Source organism: Manihot esculenta, chromosome 8 (assembly GCF_001659605.2).
Source record: "Manihot esculenta cultivar AM560-2 chromosome 8, M.esculenta_v8, whole genome shotgun sequence".
In the NCBI taxonomy this organism is placed as follows: domain Eukaryota; kingdom Viridiplantae; phylum Streptophyta; class Magnoliopsida; order Malpighiales; family Euphorbiaceae; genus Manihot; species Manihot esculenta.
The window spans coordinates 32,274,400-32,300,888 of NC_035168.2; the positions used below are offsets into that span (position 1 = coordinate 32,274,400).

At 33.4% G+C, this 26,489-nt stretch overlaps 4 protein-coding genes across 6 annotated transcripts; 1 reads left to right on the forward strand and 3 right to left on the reverse strand.

The window, feature by feature from the left end:
- Positions 1-6,368: 6,368 nt before the first annotated feature.
- Positions 6,369-8,632, forward strand: LOC110620475 (protein NODULATION SIGNALING PATHWAY 2). Its single transcript, XM_021764227.2, has one exon. It carries the CDS (start codon positions 6,775-6,777, stop codon positions 8,338-8,340), a length of 1,566 nt encoding a protein of 521 aa, XP_021619919.1. The 5' UTR covers positions 6,369-6,774; the 3' UTR covers positions 8,341-8,632.
- LOC110620476 (gamma-interferon-responsive lysosomal thiol protein) lies at positions 8,556-10,736 on the reverse strand. Of its 2 annotated transcripts, none has more exons than XM_043958726.1 (5): positions 10,391-10,736; positions 9,696-9,761; positions 9,346-9,486; positions 9,045-9,137; positions 8,556-8,962 (listed from the first exon to the last, which is right to left on the reverse strand). In XM_043958726.1, exons 1-5 carry the CDS (start codon positions 10,676-10,678, stop codon positions 8,861-8,863), a joined length of 690 nt encoding a protein of 229 aa, XP_043814661.1. In that variant the 5' UTR covers positions 10,679-10,736; the 3' UTR covers positions 8,556-8,860. The 2 variants fall into 2 exon arrangements, with proteins under 2 accessions (XP_043814661.1, XP_021619920.2); XM_021764228.2 differs by having other exon boundaries at positions 8,556-8,957; positions 10,391-10,734.
- An 854-nt stretch (positions 10,737-11,590) lies between these two features.
- Positions 11,591-13,914, reverse strand: LOC110621343 (gamma-interferon-responsive lysosomal thiol protein). 2 transcript variants are annotated; one of them, XM_021765598.2, is made up of 5 exons: positions 13,472-13,913; positions 12,756-12,821; positions 12,372-12,509; positions 12,151-12,243; positions 11,591-12,079 (listed from the first exon to the last, which is right to left on the reverse strand). In XM_021765598.2, exons 1-5 carry the CDS (start codon positions 13,706-13,708, stop codon positions 11,882-11,884), a joined length of 732 nt encoding a protein of 243 aa, XP_021621290.1. In that variant the 5' UTR covers positions 13,709-13,913; the 3' UTR covers positions 11,591-11,881. The 2 variants fall into 2 exon arrangements, with proteins under 2 accessions (XP_021621290.1, XP_021621289.1); XM_021765597.2 differs by lacking the exon at positions 12,756-12,821 and having other exon boundaries at positions 13,472-13,914.
- Positions 13,915-21,630: 7,716 nt separating this feature from the next.
- Positions 21,631-24,089, reverse strand: LOC110619936 (ferritin-4, chloroplastic). Its single transcript, XM_021763458.2, has 8 exons — positions 23,664-24,089; positions 23,489-23,572; positions 23,351-23,411; positions 23,127-23,214; positions 22,515-22,576; positions 22,308-22,373; positions 22,020-22,083; positions 21,631-21,883 (listed from the first exon to the last, which is right to left on the reverse strand). Exons 1-8 carry the CDS (start codon positions 23,990-23,992, stop codon positions 21,834-21,836), a joined length of 804 nt encoding a protein of 267 aa, XP_021619150.1. The 5' UTR covers positions 23,993-24,089; the 3' UTR covers positions 21,631-21,833.
- Positions 24,090-26,489: the final 2,400 nt, after the last annotated feature.

Here is a 26,489-nt window from a genome sequence, read left to right on the forward strand (position 1 = left end):
CAAAGTGGTTATTCCACTTTATTTTTTACTTGTTATTTGCTTTCTTTCTTTCTTTTTTTTTTTAATATCGTTTCTTTGACGGAAGTAAATGAGTTTAAATAATAAAAAAAAAACTAAATTGGTTAAGGAATAATGAAATTTAATATCATTGGTCTATTGGATAATAGTTTAAAAATTTCCAGTTTGGCATTATGAGAATAAGCCTTACCTTCAAAGCTCCTAATGACTTTTTCTTTTAGGATAAAATATTATTAATTAGCAATTAATACGAAACACGTATGAGAATAAAAATATATTATAGAACGCATGCATGCATGCATGCACGACTTCACAAATCCTTTATCTCATCCACATTTGATTTTTATCGTTAGCCACCAAACTCCTATCTTCTCACCAACTATTTCAGATATCATTTCAAAATTTATTTATTTATAAATTCGTTATTTACATCCTCAATATACTTATTTAATTAAAACTATTTAATTTTTAATTTATAATTTTAAATAAAAATTTATTAGAATTATAAATAAATTTATTTACTGATAAGTTATTTAAAATTTAATTCAATAAAATCTTGACTCTTTATTAAATGAACCAACGGCTAAGAATTTCAATATAAATATTTCTCTTAATATATATATATAGTAAAAATTTTACATCATAATTATATGAATATAATTATCGTTAGTGATATATAAAAAATAATAAAAATAATGAAAAATATGAATTTTAGTAAAAAATTTTAAAAAATATTTATGTCTTCCTGATGCATTGGATAAAGTAATTTGTATTCGCAAGAAGCTTCAAAACGACAATAGCTTGATACAATCAATCATTTTCATCAAGTTCCCACAAACTCCTAGCTAGCTTTCGTGATTATTTCTCTTTAATTATATATTTTTTTTCTTTTCTTCGTCTCTAAGGTAACGTAATATTATATAATTTGAAATTAATGAAAATAATTTGATTAATTTTTCTTTTCTTAGTACTAACCCCTTATAGAATCAAGACATTTTCAAAAAATTAAAAATTATTTTTTTGATAATTTATATATTTGTAAAAAGAAAATTAATTATTTTTAATTGGAAATAATTTCAATTTTCAATACTATAATTTATAGCAGCAAAATAACAAACGACTCATTTTTTTAAATAAAAATTTTGAATTTAAACTCTAAATATGAAATATTTTTAAAATTTAGAAGGGAATATTTTAATTATATAATTGGAATTAGTTAAGCTGAGACTAGATGATTTAAAAAAACACAAATTAAATGAGGATAAAATGTTAGATATTAAATAAAGTTGGTGCAGTGAGGGTGACATACGTCTCTCACTATACACCAAAATCTCTTTTTCATGATAAATGCATGATAATTTAGTTAATTATGGGAGAAAAGATCCCAAATTTCGTGGGGTTGTAAAAGTAGGCAAGGAGAAGCCAGACAGAATAGTCTTCAGTCTTCATTTTATCATAAGTAGCAATCAGTAATGATAGGACTAACATTTCAAGATAATAACATATTTATTGCCATTACCTTAATTATAATAAATAATATATTCCGATTGAATATTTAAAATTCATCGGTAAATATGTTAATGCGGTTTAAACACGAATTTAAAAAAAATATATATATATATATATTTACGGATTTAATATGATATTAATTGCATTTATTAGAGAGATTTCAAATTTTAATATTTTAATTTCTAATTTCTATTTCTAAAAATATATATATATATACTCAATAGGAAAAAAATCTCATCTCTTTTTATTATAAAGATGAATATAGTATAGTATAATATGTATATGAAGAGATTCAAACTCTATCAATCAAATTAAGTAATATATATTTTTTATAAAAGAATAATAAATTTATATACTTATAATAATTATTTAGAAACTCCTATTGGACTCTATGGGTATCAAAATTTAAATTAAACTTACGTAGATTATCCAATCAATTATTTAGAAATACATAATGTTTATGCTTGCATGTATGTATCAAGCACTATGTTCTGAAATTCAAAGAAAATAGAGTTTACAGTGTGTACAAGTCTGGTATGAGGGATCACGTATTCCCTCTTTATTCTTTTTTCTCTTATTTTTTAGTGACGCATAACCAACACCCTGCTACAGTGTCACCTGTCTCTATCACACAGACCAGTACGTACGAACGTACTAGCATACCCATCTCTGTCAGACGGCCATTTAATTCCCCTCCAGAGCGCATGCTGATAAGGTCGCAAGATAGCTAGGTCTGCTCTCCTACCCTCTGTCATGTCATCGGACTAAGCTCTCCTCTGATGGGTTCAAGTCTAGGGTCAGTCCGGCCTGTTTTAGTCACGGGCTAGATGGTGCGATGATGGGTCGGCCTGCTCAATGGGTCTACTGGGCTTTGGGTCTGTTTCCTTCTCCAGGGCCCAGCCTTAGCCTGGATGTCAGAAGCCCGGCGATCATCAAGTATCCCTTTACCTCTCAGTAATTATTCTATGGTTAAAGAGGAGGTAAATTCCTAGGTCCTCATTATGACCGCGCAGCCCTAGAGAGGCTTCTGTAAAAAACGTCCCTTCTTTACCTTTACTATTTTCAAATTCAAATCCTCCATTTTTCTTCAGACTCTTCTTCTTGCTTTGTTTTCTGTACTCCGTCTTTCTCATCTTCTGCAAAATCTTTTCGAGGTACTTCTTCTGCTTCATAATGGCTGCCTCTAGAATATCAAATGTCGTAAATTTGAGGTCCACCATCACAACTGCCTCCCTCACCAATTTCTTTTCTCGCGATTATCTAGATACCTCCATTTATAGCATTAAGGTTTCCCTCCGCAACGAGAGGATCATTCTTCCTATTCCTCCGCCGCCGGGTTTGATTGACCCCAGCGGGATCGCAGCTTGATCTTCTATGTCAAGCAACGCGATTTTGATTTGACCTTTCCTTTTTCTCCTTTCTTCATCGAGGTTTTCCGTTATTTCGGAGTAACTCCCCACTTGCTCTCACCAAACTCCATACTTTTCATGTGTTCCTTTGAATATATTAGCCTATGTTGGGGTTTTACCCCTTCTGCTGTTTTATTTTTTACATTTTTCTGTTTAGTCCGAGTTAGCCAGGGGTTTTATTATTTTGCTCCTCGAGGAGGGTTGTCTATCTTCTCAGGGTACAAGGACTCTATTAAGGGTTGAGTTGAAGGTTTCATAGTGGTAGAGCTGAAGGAAGGCTCTGGAATAACCTGGGATGTGGATCTCTCTTGGAGGGATGTCCCCTCGGGTTGTAACGACCTTTTTAGGCTGCACCTAGTGGACCAGATCTGCCTTCTCCAACTGAACTTTGTCTCGCGAAAGTATGATGTAGAGAAGTGCATGTTCGTGTCCAGTCTTTAGGACTACCAGGAAGCCGATATTTGCTTATTGATGTTTTGTTTTTTTCTTCTGTCTTCTGCCTTTCCTTGTGTTTGTTTCTGACTTTGGTTATTTTTGTTTTTCCAGCTTCTTCTGTGCCGATGGAGAAGATTAAGCCTCCCAAGAATTTCACAATGTCCCGGGAGAACATGAAGGCCACCCTGGAGGCCTTCAAGGCTGGTCGATCAGTGGCAGACATGACCCGAGAGGTTTTTCATGCCATCTCTCCCCTCCCCTCTCCCCCCCCCCCCGGTGGCTGGCCGGACTGCTCCCCCTGCCCCTACTTCTTCTTAGGCGCTGGTGCCCTCGTCTAGGGGCTCTCGTTTTGCTGCCTCCAAGGCTTCTACCCAAGGCAGGACTCTAGGTTCTTCTAAGTGTCCAACGGCTCCGAGGTCCAAATATACTTCCACTCCGGCTTCCCAGGAGCCCATCACCATCGAGGAGTCCACGAAGGGTGGTTCCAAGGGGAGACTGAGGTCGCTCCTTCTGCAATATGATCTAAGCAGGCTGCTGGTGCTGGTGCTGGCGCTATTGTAATCGATGGTGACACTAGCAAGCGAGCCCAATCTTCCAAGGTCCCTGCTGAGGGCTAGGCCCCTAAGAAGGCATATGTGGCTGGGCCTCCCGAGGCTATTCTTCCTCCTCCTCCTAACAAAGGGAAGCAAGCCATAGGGCAGTTGTCTTCAGCCCCCGACAACGAGCTCCTCAACGCTATTGACATGACTCCTAGGTTCGCGATGACTTTTATGGCCGAGATGCTGCGCGAGAAGATGTTTGGCGGGGTATTTGATGTCTCTGATCTGCGCTTCCTCGCTCTCGCTAGCCATCTGGCCTACTCCACCAAGTAACAAGCGGCCTTCAGCTCACGGTCCCGGGAGGACCTAGGGGACAGTCTTTGAGAGATGCTCTTCATGGTGAGTTATTTTACTATCCTTAAGTCTGCTTTATTTCCATTGTATTCTTACTCTGTTTGTTGCCCCTTTTTTGTCAGGCGCTAGGCATTTACATGGAGATTGACGCTCGGGACTAGTCCCTCCAGAGCTCGATGGACCAATTGATTGATGAGGCCTGCTGTGAGGAAAACATCGTGGTGACTGGTGAGACTCATAGGCACATAATCGACCTCAAGAATCAACTCGAGGACCTCACCATATGCTTGGGAGAGATGCGGTAGGAGGTTGGCAGGGCTTCCGAGAGGGCCTTTGCGATAGAGTCTCGACGGGATGAGGCTTTGGCGCAGTTGTCCTCTTTAGCAGAGTCCTGCTGTCAGCGAGATGAGGCCCAGGCTCAATGAGGATGAAGCTCTGGCCTGTGTTATTGTCCTTCAGTAGGAGCTCAACAAGCATGCCGAAGATTTGAAAGGCATGGCCTTGGCAGTGGAGGAGTCTCGGGTTCAGCAACAGCAACTTCGCCAAGAGGTCACTGCTATGGAGGGGAGGTGTTCTACCCTGCTGAGGGATGCCCGAGCTGCAAAAGATGGGGTCCAGCTGGCCTGTGAGGAGAGCCTTCAAAAGTACAAGGACTCTGCTGAACTGAAGGTCAAGATTCAACAAGCCTGTGAAGCGCAACTTGAAGAGTACAAGGCCTCTGATGAGATAAAAGAGAAAATATATAATGAGGCATTTCGCTTTTGGATATAGTCAAGGCCTAAAGGCAGCCAGAGATGCCCCTTCCACTCTGTTAGCGACCCTTCGAGCTCCCGAAGTCTACTCTGATGGCGAGGAGCCTAAGGGAGCTCCTCCCCCACCAGCTGGACCTCAGGGGGAAGATACTGTAGATAAGCCTCTGAATGAACTTTACTCTCCTTTGAGATCTAGAGAAAATAGGGTTTACAGAGTGTGTCCAAGCTTGGTATGAGGGATCACGTATTCCCTATTTATTCTCTTTTCTCTTATCCTCTAGTGACACATAACCGCCACCCTAATACAGTGTCACCTGTGCCTGTCACACAGATCCGTATATACGGACGTAACAATGTATCCATCTGTGTCAGACGACCATTTAATTCCCTTCCGGCGCGCATGCTGACAGGGTCGCGAGGTAGCTGGACCTGCTTTCCTACCCCTTGTCATGTCACCGAGCTAGGCTCTCCTCTGATGGATTCAAGTCTAGGGTCAATCCGACCTACTTTAGTCACGGGTTGAATGGTGTGATGATAAGTCAGCCTGTTCAGTGGAGTTTATTAGGTTTTGAATCTATTTCCTTCTCTAGGATCCAAGCTCAGCCCGAATGTCAGAAGTCTGATGGTCAAAGAGTAATAATTACATATAATCAAAAGCTTAAATAACCATATTATCGAATTATTAATATATTGAAAGCAGATTAAATATATTTTAAAAACTAACATGGAATGGACAACCTCTTATAATTTTTTTTTAAAAAAAATCTAACATCAAAATTTTCAATTTTCGTAATTTATTTTATCAAAGCAGAAAAACTCTCAAATAAGTGGAGCTATTATTTCATTTTAGTATAAAATGAAAAGCTTTTTGATAAATGGAACAAGAAGAAAAAGGTTTAACATATAGTGTAATTTGACATGACATGCAGAGGAGGGTAAAGCTTTTACCAGACAAGAAAATGGTAAACCATGAAGTTTACAAGCTTTTATTAAATTGACAATAAATTTGATTTCTTCTACAAATAAGAAAATTTATTGATGACTACAAGGTGTAGTTTTTATACTTGTCACTCTGCAAATGGGCCATTTTGGAGTCAAAATACAAAAATGACCAATTGGAATGTTGGTCTTCTTCTTTATTCTGTTTTTTAATCAACTAAAAGGTAAACCCCATTTAAAAAAAATAATAATAATTCATGAAAAGGACTAAAATAATTCAGGTGATAAAGAATATATTCCTAAACAAATAATTAATAAAGACTTGAAGTTTCAATCAATTGATTGTAATTTCAGAAGAAAAATAACCGAAAATTAATTGTATAAACTCTTGCATTTTACCTAATAATCAAATCTCTCTGTTTCTCTTTCCCCTCTTAATCTTCTTCTCTGCCTCTGCCTTCTGTCTTCTTCTTAATCGATCTTCCATGTCAGGCCTGTGAGCCCAAGATAATTACATTTTGTTTTTATTTACTTAATTTAATAATGGGAAGGTAATTAAATCGAAAAGGTTGTGCAACTCAACTCTCTATGATTAAAATATTCATCAAGAAGCTGCCAAGAAGAGGTTGGAGAACAATCTGGGAACCTGGTTAGAATAAAACTCCTCAGAAAGCGATTGGCAGTTGTTATCTACACTGTTCATCAAAATTCCAATATAAATATCACTCCTCTGATCATTATCATCACCCAAACTCTCTCTCTCTCTCTCCCCCCAGCCCCTTCTGACAGCTTTTCTGATCAGATAAGGGTAAGAACATTATGGGTTCTCATGTCTTTCAGCCTTCATGGCCATTCTGCAGTATCATAAGCTCAAATCTTGATCAGGTTGAGTGCTTTGATGATTTCATGGACATTGATGCTTATGTTGATGCCTGTGAATTCTCTTCTAAATTTTCCACCCCAGATGATAATTCCTCTGATATTTCTTCATTCCCCTGTTTTTCTACCATCTTCCCAACTCAATTTGCCCAATCTCCTATGACTTCTGGTGATGATCAATCCCAAGCCACGTTATCAGTGGACGATTTCTTGCAGGATCCCAATTTTTGTGGAGATATGGAGTTTGTATTCAGCGAAAATGAGGGTAGTTTTCCTTCACAAGAAGTGGCTAGTGAAGGAAGCGGATGGAGTCCCAGCCATTCAGTGAAGACAAATGAAGCACCACCATCGTTGACCTTGCCAGGGGAAGAATCGGAGCTCGACAAGCAATTGAGTGTCCTTCACCTCCTGAAGGCTTATGGAGAAGCCATGGAGAACAGACAGAGTGATCTTGCTGATGTGATTATGAGATGTGTGAGTGACAAAGTGAGCTTGAATGATGGACCCTTGTTGCGTCTAGCATTCAACTTGTCCCAGGATGTGGAGAATCATGGAGATTATCTAGAAAAAGAGTCCTCCAAGAACTTTGATTCAGCTTTCAGGGTGTTCTACCAGATATTCCCATATGGGAGATTTGCTCACTTCACTGCTAATTCAGTGATTCTTGAAGCTCTGCCTGCTGATACAGAGACGATACATATAGTGGATTTTGACATGGGGGAAGCTGTTCAGTGGCCTCCAATGCTTGAGGCATTGGCAAGACTGAAAAAGGGAGTGAAGTTGACAGCAATAAAATGGGAAAATGAGAATTGCCATCGAGCTCCTTCAATATGGAGTTTTGAAGAGGCTAAAAAGAGATTAGTTGATCATGCAAGACAATTTGGTCTGAAGTTGAAGGTGGCAGAGATGGAAATTGAGGAATTAGCAAGTGAGATAAAGAGAATGAAGAAAAGAGGTGGTAGAAGAGAATGGTTAGCTTTTAATTGCACGGTGCAACTTCCACACATGGGGAGGATGAGAAGCAGAAAGGCAGTGGAAGAGTTTCTAACAGTAGCTAAAGAATCAATGGCTATTTCTGCCAACAGGGGAATCATAACTCTTGCAGATGGAGATTCTTGGGAAAATTTGAAGGATTGCTCAGGTTTTGGGTCATTTTTTGAAGGGAATATAGCCCATTACCAAGCCCTTCTTGACTCAATAGAATCAAATTTCCCAGTTCATCTTGCAGAAGCCAGAATGGCCTTGGAATGTCTCTTTGTGTCCCCATTTATCTCATCCAAGGTTTGGTTGGAAAAGTGGATGGAGATAAAAGCAAGCTGCAATGTTGAGATTGGGAGCAGCCTGGAAGGATGGAGAATCAGCAGAGAAAGCATGGAAGAAGCTGCAGAAATGGTGAAAGGAAATCAAAACTTGTACAGGTTGAGAACTGGAGGACAATGGAACAATGAGATGATTTTGGAGTGGAAGGGACATCCATTAGTGAGAGTCTGTGCATGGAGAAATTAAGAGGATATTCACATTGGAAAAACTTGTCTGAACACGATTCCATCATGGACCCCTTGAAAAATTGACACGGGACTCACTTTCATGTGTCTTCTGTCCCGAAGTCCATCTGAGAATTCCCCTATTGGGGATAGAATTCTTTCTTCGAGTAAATATGTTATTAATATTATTGTATAGATTAACTGCATCCCAGTTGTGCACAGAAACAGCAGTAGGGATTGTGGTAATTATACAAGACATTTTTTTTCAATTTTCTTGATGACAGAAAATTTATGAAATCATATCTCAGCTTCAGTTATTCGGCAGTGTCAAACTACAGGGGAAGGAAAAGCAAAATTGATCATTTCAAATAGTAGTATTCAGCCAGTAATGTGAAATAAGAGTATCAGATTTCAGCCTCTGAATCCAAAAAATCCCTTTTGGAAAGCTTTCCTTGACCTTGATATTATCTTCATTGTTCCCAAAGAAGTCAAGTTCTTAGCTTCACCTCTGTGGAAGACTGGATGGACTGCACTTGCCTTCCTCATTGAGCTGATATTTGCTGCAGGCAATTTGCAGACACTGGGTTTAACAATGCCTTTGTAAGCATTGCATACATAAGTTGTAAAATTGTTGTAATCCTGCACTAAAAACTAGTAGTATAAGTAACAAATCGGCAAGCACGAGCACGCAGAGGGAGCGAGAGAGACTCAGGTTGAAGGACTAACATTTCCAAGTGGTTGATAATTCACAACAACCCATGGCAGAAAAGATTGAGGAGGATCAAGATGTGCAGTTTCATAACCATGTTCAACTTCAAGCTGGAAATTAATTTTCAGTTGATATTAGAAATAATAACATGAGGCAAGAAGTAAAAAATATAACTGATGATGTATAATTATTGACACTGCAAAGAAGAATAGTGAGATGAGACAGCAGAAGTGTAAGATTGTTATACTGTTTTCACAGCCTTATCGTTCATGTTCCTGCTACCATTTTGGTTCAATAAAATAAACAAATGAAACTAACCTTTGTTCCAGTGCCATTGTTATAGCACTTCAAAACAGATTTTGCAGACAAGCCCAATGAGTCAAAACAAGTTTGCCAATTCTGGTGCCTTCCCTCAATGGCTAGGAACTCCATGCAGAATATCAAACCATAATATTTGTTCTGCATTAGATTTTACTGAATATTGTTAAAATGATCTGGCAAATAGCAATTACTGAGGTACTGATAGTAGCAGAACATAACATGCTCCTGAATTATGCGTCCATACTCGTATAATGTAGTATATATCACAAAATGAAAAAGAAAAAATATAGTTGCAGGGGTTGGATATATGATTTTCAGATATTGAAGAAAAAGGAAGCAGGTCCTACCACATCACGAAAGACATTGATGGCACAGGCTTGTATAGTATTTAACTCGCATTCATCAAGACCATTCTGCAAATTTTGAAATTACAATAAAAAAATATATCAAAATTGTTAAAAAATGCAGAAACTTATAATGGTGTCAGTGTATCACATTCATGATCATTTATCTCATGTAGTGGGATGGAATTTTTTGAACCCATTCTATGGAGGCGTAAAGCACCTCTAAAATCTTAAAAGATGCATAGGAAACAGAGATTTGCAAACAGGGTGTACACTTTTTGTTCTCCCTTTTCTTCTCTTTTCCCCCCTAGTTTTGAAAGAAACAACGTGAAGTGAAACAGTAGTCAAGAGAAAATAACAGAGGGCCCTGCTATTTAATGAGTTGACTCATTGTAGTGTCACAAGTTTTTTCATAAGAACCCAAATGAAGCTTCATTTCCCAGTATACCCAGATTGAAAATGTAGTCTCTTGAGGCTTTTGGGTCATTGAAGTTCACATAGCTAAACCTTGCAGGCCTGGTTCAGCAAGAACAACATATTCTATTGAAACCCTAAAATATTTTCTCAAGATTTGACATAACATGAACCATGTAAATTCTAATCGTTGCATTCTGAGTCTTAATCAAGTCAACCCAAGATGGTTGGCAAATAACAAGCTGGAAGAAAAAGAAAAAAGGGTGAAGAAGATGAAGCCTGACCTGACAAACTATGGTATTGTTAACTCTGTTCATATGAGCATTACCCCAAGGCACCATCCTGAGATTGATGATGTCAAAGAGGCCATCGTTGAATATACTCATGAGGTTCTTTACAATGAAATTTGCACAAGATGGACATAGAGTTTCATAGTAGACTGAGAGATTAACTTTTACAGAGGAAGAAACCTTCACATCCAAAGAATAAGAAGAAACAGTTGATGGAGAAATTAGAAAGATCAACAGGAGAGGAATGAAGAATAAGAGGAATAAAACTTTCCAACAAGGCATTTTTGTCAGTGTAATGCACAGTAAACCAGATGGCTTCTCTATAGACAGTGTATTTCTCTCTGTCTGTGTGTGCATATATATATATATATATATATATATATATATGTATATATGTGAGGCAACTCACAGGTACTGTAACGTTGCATCAGTAGGAAACCAACAAGTTTTGATTGCACTTTCAAGCGGACTTAAATTTGATCTTTAGAGACCCCATTGTTAGGAGGGGCAGGGGCAGCTGTGAACGCAAGGCTAGTATTAAATTAATCTTAAAACGGATACGGTTAGATACCTAACAAAGCCAAAAAGAAAAGTCGTGACTTGTAACGGTTGGACATGTAAATTTCATTGTCAAGAATACCCTTAAATGCATTCTATAATTCCCCAAAAGAAAAATAAAACAAGTGACAGCCGATTTGATGTTGATCAACTTTCTTGTAAATGTTTCGTTCTACAGTTTGCATCTTTTCAAATAATTACAGGGGGCCTAACAAGGACCAGAGATGGTGCTAATTGCTAAACCTTTGGATTTGGCTCAATTGTCTTCAAGATTCTAGAAGTTCAACTAGTTTACTGCAGTAAGTTTAATTTCCAAAGTCACAGTGACCTCTTGTAAATTGCTAGTTACAAGTTAATGCATACTGACTACCAAGTCCAATAATAATTGCAAAACAGATGAAGCGCCTTCTTTGGAATGTGTCAACAAAAGATGCTGAGAAAGGAGACTAAAATCTGAACTGACAAATTACCTAATTTTGCAGGCTAGTTTGTTTTATCTGCTCATAAGTAAAGCCTCTAACTCTTCACCAGACTACTTTCTTCAGAGAGCGTAACCGAAGTCTGAAACTTTGAATATCTAAAACAAGGACCAAACTAATGTTTTTAAGATTGCAACTTGCCTCCAAACCCAACCCGTGAACCATATATAATTCATTTCAATTCCAAATGAAAAAGATTTAAATAGTACAGAATATAACAGAACTGCCATCTCAATGACAAACATCCTAGCTATTTTTATCACCAGAACTTGTTTTACACTACAATAGTACATAGCTTCTGCTCTAGAATATGTACTAATTCTGATATGTGGAAAGTTCAATTCCTACAGTTCAAAACAAGACAAGCCAATCTGAATACTATGAATCAGCAGGAGCAGCTAGCATATGCACGCTACAGGACTAGCTTCGATGCAGTGAATTGCATAAATCATGGGTTGATCACAGGGCTTTTATTAATTGCTCGTGACGAGGATATAAAGTTGCCTGTTTTGTTAGCCGAGCAGACTGGACTAGTGGGAATTTCTTTCTGAAATGAATTGCTCTCTGTAGGCAAAGATTTGCATGTCTCTGGTACTTGAGTCCCTTGGTAAGCATTGCATACATAGCTCACAAAATTCTTGAAGTCCTGTGCCACCAAAAACACATTGTTGAAACTCGAATGGGAAAGGGGAATGGAGACTTAAAATGTGGACAAACCTCTTGGATAGGTTGATTATTTACAAGCACCCATGGCACAAATCTATGAGGCGGATTGAGTTGGGCAGTTTCAGCAGCAAATTTTTGTTCAAGCTGCATGTTATCATGAAATTCATCAAGCTCCAGAAAAGTTTGCCAATAGAGAAAATTGCATATTCTATTCAAGAAAACAAAACGCACTTAGAATACTTGAATAAATGCAAAAAAGCAAGGAGCCTAACCACATTCCCATATCCACTTGTGTAGCAATCAATGGGTTCCTTACCAAACCTAGCTGTTTCAAAGCAATTAACCCACTCATTGAGTCTGTTCTGCAGGGCAAGACTCTCCATGCAGTATATAAAACTGAAATGCCTCTCCTGCAATATCAAGAAATAGAAAATAAGAGTGAGCACCCATCTGCTACTTTTGAAAAATATATAAGATGACATTTTTTGTAGTGCATTACTAAAACACTACAAGGTGTTTTGTACAGGATTAAACTTTAATCTTATGCATAAAGCATTGCTTTAAAATATGTCAAAACTCAGAATTAGTCAGCTAAGGATAGTGTAACTGATTAAAGAACAGCAATTTTTTCACTAGAAATACAAAAGGAGGCTTACCACATCAGGATAGATAGTTATGGCGCAGGCTTCAATGGCATTTAGGAAGCATTCATTTGGCCCATGCTGCAACATGTTATGTTAAAATACTTAGGGGATATTAGCCAGCATGATAAGAGGACTGTCCTATTTGCAAAATTTTAGAGATTAATTATCCATGTAAAGGATCATTGTGGACTATAAAATTATGTACTTGTACTTTAAACACACAGAAGCATATCTTTGTACTTAAACACAGAAGTATACAGTCTATTCATCTCTTTTCAAATTAAAAGAAAAATTTTAACCCAATCAAGAAGTGATTCAAACTAAAATTAGAGAATAACAATTAATCTCAGTGATGTAGGGCTACTTGTTGACAGATGAATTAATATACTATAAGCTTGCAGTACCTTGGGGTAGGAGCTGTCAGTGTAACATGATGCTGTATAAAAATTTAAAGGACACCATGGTTCCAAGGAGACACACAAATCTATAAGAATTGAACTCTCTCATTGGCATTTAATCATATATATTATAATTCACTACCAGCAACCAGCTAAACTACAGTAGAAGTAGAACAACAACAACATGTCCAACACATTTCCCAGCATAACTAAGCCCAACAAATTGTTTATGTTTTAAAAATCTGACAAGTAAATTGGTCGAAATAAGATCAAGCAAGCATACAGATTCAAAAAAAAGAGAAAAAAAAAAAACTGCAGAAGTATTGTAACCTGACAAACGAAGGTGCCATCAGACTGGATAAAAGCATTGCCCCAGGGGATCATTCTAAGATCGACGATGGAAGTAAGTCCTCCATCAAACACCTTCACTAAATGATTCACAATGAAATCTGCACAATATGGGCAAAGAGTTTCATAGTACAAAGAAAGCGTCACCTTTTGACTGATGGAAGGAGATGATATGCAAACAAGAAGAAAGAAAGCAAAGAGTGGGCAAAGGGAAGCCATTTTTGAGCTGCAAAAGTAAAATGAAGCTCTTAAAGATGGGTTTGAAGAATCATTTCGTGGTGGCTGCTTGGCAATCCCACCATTTAAAAGCACAGCGAGAAGAGGAAGACAACTCTGTTGCTCACACAGTGGGCCTCTCCATCAACGTGGTCTTTCATTTGCTTTTTTCAACTTTTTCTTCTTTTCCTTTTGCACTCTCTCGGAGATTGGTTGCATTCTATGCTTTGATTTCCATGCTACTTATTCTTTTTATTAAATTATTTTTTTAATTTAGGCCTCCCTTTATTTTATAAAAATAAAAAATAAAAAAATATCCTACATTTTTATGTTTATCAGATCAAGTAAAAGTAGTTAATGAAAACATTTTAGTAATCAAGGAAAAATTAAATCATTTATAAAAATTAAATCATTCCCAAAGAAAATAACTTAAATGTTATTTTATTAATACAATTATACTTCTTACACATAAATCTTATTATATAAACTATTATTTAATATTACAATTAAATAATAAAAATATATTATTTTTTAAAATATAAACCAAAGCTAAATTAAAATTTAAATCAAATATATATCTGCATCCAGATTTTCATTAAAAAATTGTTGTGGCACTTTTGAATTTTAAAAATATTTTATACCTATACGACGAGTATCTAATCCACTAAAAATTTCTAATAATTATAAATTATAATTGTCAAATCTAAAAAAATAAGATAATCCTATATTATTTTTATTTTGTAAGAACATATGTGCAAGAATATGAATGACATTCTCACGATCTATTAGATTGATAGACTTATTTACCATATTGATCGACCTGTCGACTTGATGAACTTGTCTGATAATCAACCTATTGACTAGATTGACTGACCAGTCGACTTGACGATATATCAAGTTGATGACCTGTCGACGACCTTATGACCGAATACTTGGTGGTTGCCCTAATGACAATGTAATGACTTGTTGAGCACACGACTAGATGACCGACCTATGACTGACTTTATAATTAAGTAAAATAAAACTGTGAAAATAAAAAGGGATTTGAGTTGAGTAGATTTAATCGAAAGTAAAAGTAAACTTAATTAGAGTAAGAAAATATCTAATTTCGAGAATATCTCGATATTAATTCTTTAAATTGATCATAGACGCAAGAATGTCCGTTCTCAAATTTTGGCCAGTTAGTTATAGCCGTTGACACAGTCTAACAGTCTAATATCCACTTAGATAAAAGACTGAAAAGAACATGCTCACTACTTAGTCCCTACTCAACAAATAAACTACGTGTTCAGTTCAATAAGATTTAATTTGATAACAACATTAAAAATTAAAAAAATTTAACTTTGACCAAAAAGCTCACTCAATGCGGCGGTAAAATCTGAATACATTATTCCACAATAAAGTATTGTCTGTCATAAATATCAAACTCACAAGTAATTATAGGCTTAATGAATCCGAATAATTATATACTATTCATTCAATTAAACAATTGATCAGACTATATCAACTAAATAAATAATAATCTCAAGAATAAAAGGAATAATATAAAAACCAGAAATGAGGAGAAAAGATTAAGCTTGATTTCATCTCACAATCCTCGTGAATTACACCTTGAAAATTTTCTAACTATATAAAGGAGTTTAGCTACTGAAATTTATGATACAACTCCCAAAATAAAAACTCTCAAAGTCCGAATAAACTCCGAATGCCCAATATAAAGAACCTTCCTTTTTCTTAAATGGATAATCCTAAACTAAAGAAAAAGAAAAGAAAATATCTCTTAGAAAGAAAAAGTGATGATCCCTAATTTCTTGATCTTCTTAAAAGCATTCCTTTCTAAATGGGTCTTCTAATTATATCCGAAAATCCCATAATATTTCATAAGTCATTTTGCACGAGGCCTGCTCTATCAAAGGTCTGCTTTGCACGAGGTTTTGCTTTGCATGAGGTCTCACCTTGCATGAGGTAAGTCTGACAACTCCATGTCTGATTTTTGTCTAAATCTTTCAATTAAAAACTTTTCTTTTCAAAAAATATAAAATCTATCAATATCGCAACAAAAAAAAATATACATAATTCAACATAATTAACTTTAATTTTATAAAGAAGAATGCACACTAAGGCAAAATATACACCTATCACACCACATGAACTATTTAAAATTATAATTAAGATATTCTTACAATTTTAATATAAAATAGTATAAATTATAAACGCATTAGTACATATTCATAAAACTCAAACCATTGCCTAACTTTGTCACTAATAGTTAATAATTTTAATAATAATAATAATAATAAGGAAGATTTACAATTTAATCTCTGGATATTGTCATTATTAACAAGTCAGTCTCTGCATTTTCAAAAACCTATTAAAATGTCCTTATCTTTTCTTTTCGTCAATAAAATAGTCATTCTGTCTATTTCTGCCATTAAAAATATAGCAAAAGACCAAATTGTTGGGAAATCCTGAGATTATTGCAACCCAGTTGCGCAGCGGAAAAATAAAATCTCTGTTGATTTCATTTTTTCCCAGAATTCGAATGCTTCGTTTAATTCACAAGAAAGATTTGAGACTAACCTGTTAATCTCGTTGAGAAGATACAATGTTGGACTGATGGTGCTGCCTTTTCAAACGAACATCCTCTATGGTATCCACACGAACATCTTCTATCCTTCTAGAGTGCTAGCTCTCTCAAAGATGGATAGATTATGTGCTCCACAATCTGCAGCTATTAGACTGAGTTTTCTCAAAATGTCGTCGTCAACCCCCATAATTCGTAGTAGAAGTATTTATATATTTCAGTCTTTTGTTTTCCACCAACTCTTTTCCTAAAAGAGTTGTGCTCAGAACCCACTATCACAATCTCGCAGATACTGAAATATCTTATGTGATAGAGTCCTTTATTTGTAATACTTACAGATAGACTGCAGATCTTTTAAATATTATTATCTCATAATAATAAATAATTAATAATAATAACACTTTATTATTATTAACTATATTAATAATTAATATCAATAATAATAATAACACTTTATTATTATTATTAATTATATTAATGATTAATAATAATAATAGTTTATTATTATTAATTATATTAATGGGCTTTGGGCTTTTAGCCCATTAATATGACATAGCACATCAACAATGTTTTTTTGTGTGTGACCCTATAGGCTCACATTAATTGGTAATAGGCCCAGTCCCACAAGGCCCATAAGTCATAAGTGGCCTCTAGCGAGACATTATGACTACCCAACTAATATGAGGATCAATAATCCAATAAAACCTAATAAATAGAACATGAATTAATCCTTTTGTCACACGATATCTAGTTTGAACATAAGTCATGGTCAATGTCAAACTTATACTGTTCAAACTTATGATTTCTCGATCTCTAAGTGGACTGATAAATTCAAATATTGATCACACTATCAATTTATTTGAGCACGTCCATGCATTTCTCAGTCTCACTTATCGAGGGACCCAGAAGATGTCTCTCTCATAGAGATGGACAAATTCTATCTTGATTGTTCATTATCCTCTACATAATTTCTATTATGCTCAATCATAACCTTCATGATTGTCCGATTAAAGACAACGTTTGGTTATGTCAAAACATAATAGTCCTTATATTGGAAATTATGACAATCTCAAGTCAAAGGATTAAGACATAACTACTTTGGAATTCACTTATGACAATGACCTATGTAGTGATCTCAATGCAGGTCCATCCAATACTTTATTCTCTAACAAGTATTTATGATTATTGAATTATATCAACATATACATAATCATCTCATGATTATCAATCAATAATCATCTCATGATTATCAATCAATAATCATACCAGTTATATTTTATTATTATTAACATAATAATATGTAATCAGGAATGATAATCATTATTATGTAACATGCAAACAAATAATAATGATAAAAATCTCTTTTATTAATAACCAAAACGACATACAAAAAGGTCCAAGATAATGGCCTAGGGCATATACACTAACACAAATTATCCCATTCTTTTCCTCCTCCTCCTCCTTCTTCTTCTTCTTCTTTTTCTTCTTCTTCTTCTTCTTTGGTTCTTCTTCTTCTTCTTCTTCTTCTTTGATTATTCTTCGATTTTTCATTTTATTCTTCTTCTTTAAGGAGGTTCTTCTTCTTCTTCTTTGATTATTCTTCGATTTTTCTTTTTATTCTTCTTCTTTAAAGAGGAGGAGGAGGAGGAAGAGATTCTTCTTCTTCTTTTTCTTCATCATCATCATCTTCTTCTTTTTTCTTCTTTTTCTTCTTCTTCTCCTTCATCATCATCTTCTTCTTCTTTTACTTTTTCTTCTTTTTTAAGGAGGAGGAGTAGGAGGAGGAGAGACTATTTCGTTGATGGAAAGAAATGATAAGCACGTTTTAATATATATAAGAAAAGATAAGTACATTTTAATAGTTATGAGAAAAGATAAATATATTTTAATAGATTTCTGAAAATGTAGGGACTAACTTGTTAATAATAGTAATATCCAAAGACTAAATAAAGAGTTTTATTTGAGGGCAAAATTGGATTTTAAAATTTTTATCTCTCATCCTTTATCTATTTTTAACGGAAAAGAGTATGAAATAATTATTTTATTAGCGGAGAGAAAATAAAAATATTTTAATAGGTTTTTGAAAATATAGGGACTGACTTATTAATAATGATAATATCCAATGACTAAATTATAAATCTCTCTAATAATAATTATATACAGTGGACAAATTTTAAAATTAAAAATTACTTTTGATATTTACTGCACTACAAAAATCCTATATGTGAATTTAAATTAATCTAAAAATACCATAAAAGATGAAAACATCTTAATTTTATATTTAAATATCATTTTCAAAATTTAAACATAAAGTTTAAAATATACAATGTGGTAATTTCATTTCCCGGGTAATGAATGACAGCATATATTTACCTTAATAGGAATATTCTTTTGCTGACCCAACTGCTATTTACCTAAATGTTTGGGTGTTATAAGCAATTTCCTTTGGGTCATTACCATAAATTAAAATAGATAACTCTTTTGTTTTTATTATTATTTTTTAAATAGATAGTGTTTACATTAATTGGGATGATTATGATGATTTCAAAACTAAAAACTTAGAGAAAAAATAAAAGAGAAAATGAATTCTCATGTTTTCGCATCAGACTCTCCTATTTTTAAATAAAGGTTTTATTTTTGTTATAATTTTTTTGTTTTTGTTGAATTTACTTTTGGGTGATGTATTTGGTATGTTGATTTTGCAGGAGTTACATTCATTTGTTTTATGGTGGTGTTGTTGATCTTTGTTGGTTGTTTTAAAAATCGATGAAATATTTTGATGTCCCGAGATCCAGAAAATAATGTTTACAAATAGTTGAGTTAGTTTTATCCTGAGAATCCAACCTTTTCCACTCTTATCCTTTGTTTTTTGCTTGCCAATGATGTCTAGTGACTACAGGGACAACTGTCGCTGTCGTCCAGCTCGGTCCGTACGATGGTGTCAGTTCCACTTACTTATGTCAGGCGGCTATTTAATTCACCTCAAGACGCGTACAAGAAGGGTTGCGAAAAGACTGGATCTGCAAGAAGGTCGGCGGACGTCTTCATGTTCGTCTCTGGCTATCATGGCTCCGGTCCGGCTCGGAGGAGAGGAGACTCCGCAGTTATCGTATTTGATACTAAAATTTTATGTGATTCAATTAAAAAAATTAATTTTAATGGTGGGTCAGATCTCGCTGCTGTGAACCTTGCTGTAGATTGATTATTTTGTGGTGCTCGAAATGTTTGTGATTGTCTTCTTTGATGATCCGTCCCAATCTGTGAAGGGATGAGATTAGGATGTAAGTTCTAAAGTGATGGATTTTGAATTGAGATTTCGAGCAAGGGTGGCTTGAGTAGAGATGCAGAAATTTCTATATGTTTTCTCATGGTGGGTCGGGTTGTTTGTATGGGAGAGATTTTAGTAATAATTGCCGGACAAGGATTTACATTTTTTTTTTTAATTTAGACTTTCAATTAGACTAGCTGCAAGTTATTTATAATAAGCTAAATACTACAAAATATTTTATTTATTTGATTTTAATGGGTAAAAGAATTTAATTTAACACACACACAAATTAATTATATTAAAAAAATATTAATTACAATTTAAAATATTATAAATAGGATGAGCATTGAATCGGTTCGATTTAATTAAATCAAATTGAATAAATTAAAAATTAAAATTTTAGTATTTATAAAAATTGAATCGATTTTAATTAAAAATCAAATAGAATCAAACTGATATGATTCAGTTCAGTTCGATTTGATCGATTTGTATTTTTCATAAATTTTTTTATTTTTATATTTTATTTTTAATATTTTAAAATTTAATTAAAATATTTTAATTTTAATATGATCTAATTTTTTTATATTATTAAAAATAATATATTATTATTACTAATTAATTTGATTTAATTTTTTAAATTTTTTTATTAAAATCGAATCAAATCAAATCGAATTAAAATAATTAAAATTTTTAAAATTAAAAATTAAATTAAGTTAAAATAAATAAAAAATTAAATTAAAATTTTTAATTAATTTAATTTGATTAATTTTTTTAATTTATACAATACTCTGTCATAGATTAATGGGTTGAAAAGGAATGGGCGGTCAAACCAGCAGTTTCAGCTTCAACTGCACAAAAGTATAATGACATCAAGCCTCCGGTTATCTGTTAAAAATAATTTATTTTTAAAAAAATATTTTCTGAAAAATATTTTAAAAGAACAACCTTTTTAATGTTGTTTAATTTTAATTTTAAAAATAAAATATATTAATAAATTTATGTATACAAATATTTATAAAATTTTCAAAATGTAAAAAATGAATTATTTTTTATTAAAAAATATTTTTTATTAATTAATGTATTTAAGTATTTCAAATATTAAAAAATATAAAAAATTATTTTTTAAAAAATTATTTTTTATAAAATAAATGGGGACTTAAATTTATTTTCATTATCCACTGCTCATCCAACTTACTCTCCGAAGCTGAATAAAAATCAAGTCGACATTGAATAAAAATCAAGAGTGTATTTAATTACAGAAAATATTTTTGTATTTTAAAAATAAAAATTATTTTTTAAAAAGTTGAAAAATGTATTCATTTTTTAATTTTTTTCTCTAATTGAAAAATAAAATACAAATTGTTTTTTTATATTTTCTTTATTATATAAAAAAATAAAAAATACAGAAATAGTTTTTTTATATTTTCTTTATTATATTAAAAAATTAAAAATAAAATTCTTCAAAGTGAAAAATATATAACTTCGTGTACAGTTAAACTTTATATAAATAAAATACAATTTTTAATAATCATATTTATATATTTAAATATATAGAAAAAATTATTTTAAATTAATATAAGATATATTAAATTTTCTTTTTACTTTAAATTAATATAAAAATTAAGGTGAAAGTATTATAAAAAAATAAATATTATTTTCTAAAATAAAAGATAATAATAATTTAAACATATTTTTTAGTTCTTTTAATAAAAAATAAATTTTAATATTATATGAATATATTTTTCTAATTTTACATAAAAAAATAAAAATAAAAAATATTTTTTTATAACCAAACGCATCCTTTCATTTATCGTTATTAGACACTTTATCTGCTACATAAGTTTGTAGCTTCATATTTACAAGTATTCCATTGTTTTTATCCATCTTCCATCTACATATAAAATTTCATAAATTTATTATTTCAATTCATGTAGAAAAATTATTATTTAACTCTTACAATATGAAAAAATTATTTATTTATTTTTTAATTTTAAAAAAATATATTAAAATATCTCTATAATTTTAAAAAATTTATTAAAAGATACCTTCATTAACGATAATTATTAAAAAATGTAAAGAAAAACCAAGAGGTTATTGCTATTACTTTAATCAAAACAGCTGCCTGCTTTGTATTACATTGATATTTATACACCCTACATAGTACAATGCCAATTTATTATCTCTAACAAGCTAAAGCTCCCAATGAAGAAGAGTCCTACAACTTCAATACCAAAGAACATACTCAAACCAAGAACAAGATAAAAGTAAAATCTTCATCATGCAGCATCACCCTCATGGAGAAGCTTCTGATCAAAATGCCAGACTCCTACAAGCCATAAACAGTTATACTTTAGTACCAAATAATGATGAAGATGATGAAGACGATGAAGATACTAAATTATGGATAGAACAGAGCAGAATGAAGAAGAAAGTAGAGAAAAGATTATGAACAGTTTGCATACCGTGGCCTTTCCCCACCATCCTTAATTGAGTCACATATTCTGATATTTTCTTAATGGATTCAACCTATCAGAAAATTCAAATTAGTTCATACATATAAAGTTTCATCAATGACATTATGATGCTTCTTCCCCAGGTGGGTTTCCAATTTTATTCTCAGCTTTGGATAGAAAAAGTATGAAAAGGTGTTAAAATGACAAATTTCTGTAGTTTTTTTTCTACAGAAAAAAAATAAAACCCATGCTTAAATACTCCCATGAATCCAGAAAAAAGAATATCTTTGAGCTCACCTGTTCTTCTAAAAACTCACTTTCAACGAAGTCTGCCATTTGTGGATCATTATTTCGAGAAGCAACCTGTATTGACAAAGATACGGCATGGTTAATGACAAAAACTTGAAAACCACATAAAAGTTTGATATTCATTTCGAAAATGCCAGATGCTTTATCATAGAAGAAATGAACTTAAAGGAAACTTTGAAGGTAAAGAAGCATTACACTGTGCAAGTTCAACAGCTTCTCATTTGTCAGCTTCTCCAAAGACAATGCTAACTCCATAGCTGAATCACAGAACCAAAGACAACATAAGTTAATTTGAATAACAAGAAATACTGATCATTACAGAATACAGATAAGGAGTTTCCACATCTACATAATATATGTCAGATTAAGGATAGCAAATTTCTTGGAACATGAGATGAAAAAGAGAAACATATGGTGAAAAAAATTCGGATAAATGCATTTTATTTGATTTAACAAATCCACAGTCCATACAGCATCTAGATGCATCCATACAAATAGCATATAGTCCATATACAATTACTATGAATTATCTGCACCCTGAAAAAATTGTACTCTAATAAAATCATACTTGTATATCAAAGCAAGACTGGAAAAAAACAAGGATAACTAGATACAGACACAATTTGGGATAGAGCACAGAAAAACAATTTTCAATATCAGCAATGCCAAAAACTATGTGGATATATAAAGTAAAAGAACTTTATTTGCCAATTAACAGGAAACACATAAACCAGCACAGATCCTGCAATAATTGTAATAGGCCATCCACCTTCACTCTAAAATACAATGGTGTCGAACAGATTTTACCATATAAAGCATCTCCTTTCTCTGCGTGATCAAACTCTGACAGAGGCATCAGTATAGAGTGTAGTTTTACTCTCCCTCCGCGGATGTTCTATCATAATTGGAGAATGATTAGACATTAATCAGATACCCACAATTTCTTTATTAAAAAAAATGAGATTTTGATTGTGATTGTGAATCTGTGATGAGGGAATATTCAAGGAGAGGCTTAAAATTTTGTAAAGTACCTGATACTCCATTAGCTTTTCGGCATGTTCTCTTTCTTCTTCGCTGGATTCCTTGAAAAATCTGGTTTCATAATGAATCATACCTCAGTTCATCATAGAATTAGAAAAATAAATGAACCAGACGAGAAGGAAATTTACTTGGCTAGGCCTTTCAAGGCAACGTTATCCCTGTCAAAATATGCAAACATGGCGTGGTATACGTAGGAAGCATTGTACTCCACACTGCAAAAAGGGGGAAAAACAATAAACAACCACAAAAATAAAAATCTGGGGTTTGGATCAAATTAAATTTCCTCGATTTCAAGATACTGACTTGATCTGCTCGTTTAATGCAGCTTCACACTCATCCTCATAGAACTGACGAGCGATAGAAACTTGAGGAGCAATAGGAACCATATAAGCTTCCTTCTTGACCTCTTCAAATGGCTGGAACACCACACCCGTCAGCACACCGCTCTCCGCCGAGGCAGAAACGGCGAAACTGTTTCTTCCCCTTCTTGGAGATAAAGTCAAAACTGGAGGAGAAGAAGAACAAGAAGACGAAGAAGAAGAAAGGCCATTGATGGGGCTAAAAGCAGCATCTCCCTGTCTGGTAGACACAGGAAAAGCTGAAACAGCTCTCAGAAACATTGTTGCTTGCATTTCTAAAAGAGAACAGAGAGAAATTATGGCTCAAAAGCTGAGAATTTATGGCAAAAATGGAGATGAAGATGAAGAATGGTGTGGTGGAAGAGAAATGCAGAGGATATAAATAGACTGAGCAAAATACTAGGAAGAGTTCCAGGCTGGATGGGGTTTATTTTTAACCGTTGGATTAACTATGAAATGGAGGGTAAGATACGAACCACGTGTAGGGGCGTGTGGCGAGCTCGTGTCTATCTTGTATGAATGGGATCTCGATCCACTAGCCAATATCCATACACCTTGGCCTTTCAATTCCGATGTCTAGAAAGATGTCTTTCTTGAAAAAGTATCGGCACTCGCCTCATCGTCTGATTAAAATCATTACTCGCGATATTATATTGACACTTGTTATTTTGTAATTTGGTCTGCGTAATTACTGAATTGCCCACGCGGTGTGTTGTTCACAGTAAGTGCGCGAGTGTAGGTAACTTTATGACAGCCTGGCAGTCAGTTGTCGTTTACCAAAATTTCGCAGAGACATTTTCGTCTTTTAGTGAGAGATAAATCAACGTTGGAAATTATGAGTTACGTATTTATTTATTTTTTTTCTTGTAAATTTAATAAGTAATTAATTGGACAATATTTTAACAATTTAAATAAATTCTAGTATTTATTAAAAAATATAAATTTTAGTGTCAATTTTCTAAACATTTAAATTTTAAGTTGCAATAATGTGAATTGAAAACTTAGAATTGGATAAAATTAAAATTTTTTAAATTTATTTAAATATATTTATTATCGGGATACATACTGATTTAAAAGTTGCTATCAAACTTTCTCAATCCCGAAGAAAAAAAAAAGCATAAGCATGGCATACGTTATATGCCATAATAACCTTTATATTGTAACTATATATATATATATATATATATTACTTATGCATATCAGCTTAGTTAAATATATTTTTTAAATTGTTTAAATATTTGAAATTCTTAAATATATTTTAAAATTATTAAAAAATTACAAATAAAAGTATTTTAAACAAAATAATTAATTATTTTATTTAGACTTTAATATTAATAGTAGAAAGTAAGTTTTCTTATTCTTTTAACATTACAATAAAATAATGACAAAATTTTATTTTTAAAAACTTCAAATATAAATTATAATTTCTTTAATTATAATTATTAGAGGTGGGAAAGAAAATATTGTTATTGGTATTATTAATTGGTTAATATAACAATCGCTTAGAATGAGTTATGAGTTATCATCATAAGATAGAGTTATGTGATAAGAGTTTAATATGCTGATATACGGTCCCATTCGTGGAAAGGAAGACTCGAGTACCATAACACTCGGTCTTTCATCAAGACTCGCCCTTTCTTAAAGAGATCAAGTCTCGCCCTTTCTTAAAGAGATCAAGTCTTCACATAAGGTTACCGTTAGCAAGTATAGTCTAGTAGATATCTGTTACACCTATAATCATGAAATCGCCGATCAATTAGCCGATGGGATCTCCATCAATTAGCCGACATCAACCTGATTTTTAGAAAATACTATAATTAATTACATCTTTTTACAATATAAAAACTAATAATCACAGTGAAAAATATATGCAATTCTGACACAACTACTCTTTAGTTCTATGTAATTCATTACATTCGCCATTTCTCTTCAGTTTATTGACTTGAGCATCAGAGTGGCTATCATAAGCGCTAACTACCTCACATTCTATTTCTTATAGGATTGACCAATCACATACAGCTCTATTTTGGCCACATCATTTGGTTCCGCTGCCGAAAAATCCATTGAATTCTCTCTATTCATTTGGATTAAAACTGGTCTCTTATTCCCTTTCTCTTAAAAAGAAACCTCCCTTTTCTCTCTTTCAAATGGCCAGTAATTCACAAGCTGCTGTTAAGATTGCTACCAATAAGGGCGATATCATTTTTTCCACTCCTGGCAGTGGACAAAACACACTCTCTATGGTTAAGGAAGCAGCACACAATAATCTAAACAATGAGCAAATGCTCCAATACATCAAAAGGTTGCATACTATTATCGAGCAATACAAAGCTTGGGGGGAGGTATCATTCATGGCTCCCAAAGGAAGGAAAGAAGCCCTAGTTAATACCTTCAAGAACTCGGACATAGGTGATCCAGACACTGTCCGAAGGGAAGGCTAAGTTTAAGGAAGAGAAATCATCAAACGAAGCTCTGAAGGATGTTGACTGGAAACTAGTATAGGTTGTCTAAAGGTACCAAAAGGAGCAGGAGGAGAACTATATCCTGGACAATGTCTCGCCCCTATCAGAAGAGGCCTTAGCAAAAACTTTCCTAACCAAGTTTAAGCTGCTAAGTTTGGACAAATATGACAAAACAACAGATCCTAAAAGTCATTTGACAATCTTTAGGATGACCATGCAGTTTCAGGATATCAACAACTTCATATTGTGTCGAGTGTTTCCGTCAACACTAATAGGCTTGGCTCAGAAATGGTACCAATATCTGAGCC

What these genes read in the sequence shown, in the direction of transcription:
- LOC110620475 (XM_021764227.2), top strand. Translation starts at nt 6,775, where the DNA reads ATGGGTTCTCATGTCTTTCAGCCTTCATGGCCATTCTGCAGTATCATA.
- LOC110620476 (XM_021764228.2), bottom strand. Translation starts at nt 10,678, where the DNA reads ATGCCTTGTTGGAAAGTTTTATTCCTCTTATTCTTCATTCCTCTCCTG. An exon ending in TCAATGTCTTTCGTGATGTG is followed by an intron (nt 9,487 to 9,695) that starts GTAGGACCTGCT and finishes AATCTAATGCAG; the next exon opens with AACAAATATTATGGTTTGAT. An exon ending in ATTATCAACCACTTGGAAAT is followed by an intron (nt 8,958 to 9,044) that starts GTTAGTCCTTCA and finishes TTTTTAGTGCAG; the next exon opens with GATTACAACAATTTTACAAC.
- LOC110621343 (XM_021765598.2), bottom strand. Translation starts at nt 13,708, where the DNA reads ATGGCTTCCCTTTGCCCACTCTTTGCTTTCTTTCTTCTTGTTTGCATA. An exon ending in ATGGCACCTTCGTTTGTCAG is followed by an intron (nt 12,822 to 13,471) that starts GTTACAATACTT and finishes AACATGTTGCAG; the next exon opens with CATGGGCCAAATGAATGCTT. An exon ending in ATAATCAACCTATCCAAGAG is followed by an intron (nt 12,080 to 12,150) that starts GTTTGTCCACAT and finishes TTGGTGGCACAG; the next exon opens with GACTTCAAGAATTTTGTGAG.
- LOC110619936 (XM_021763458.2), bottom strand. Translation starts at nt 23,992, where the DNA reads ATGCAAGCAACAATGTTTCTGAGAGCTGTTTCAGCTTTTCCTGTGTCT. An exon ending in AAAAGCTAATGGAGTATCAG is followed by an intron (nt 23,215 to 23,350) that starts GTACTTTACAAA and finishes CAATTATGATAG; the next exon opens with AACATCCGCGGAGGGAGAGT. An exon ending in GTGAGTTTTTAGAAGAACAG is followed by an intron (nt 22,084 to 22,307) that starts GTGAGCTCAAAG and finishes ATTTTCTGATAG; the next exon opens with GTTGAATCCATTAAGAAAAT.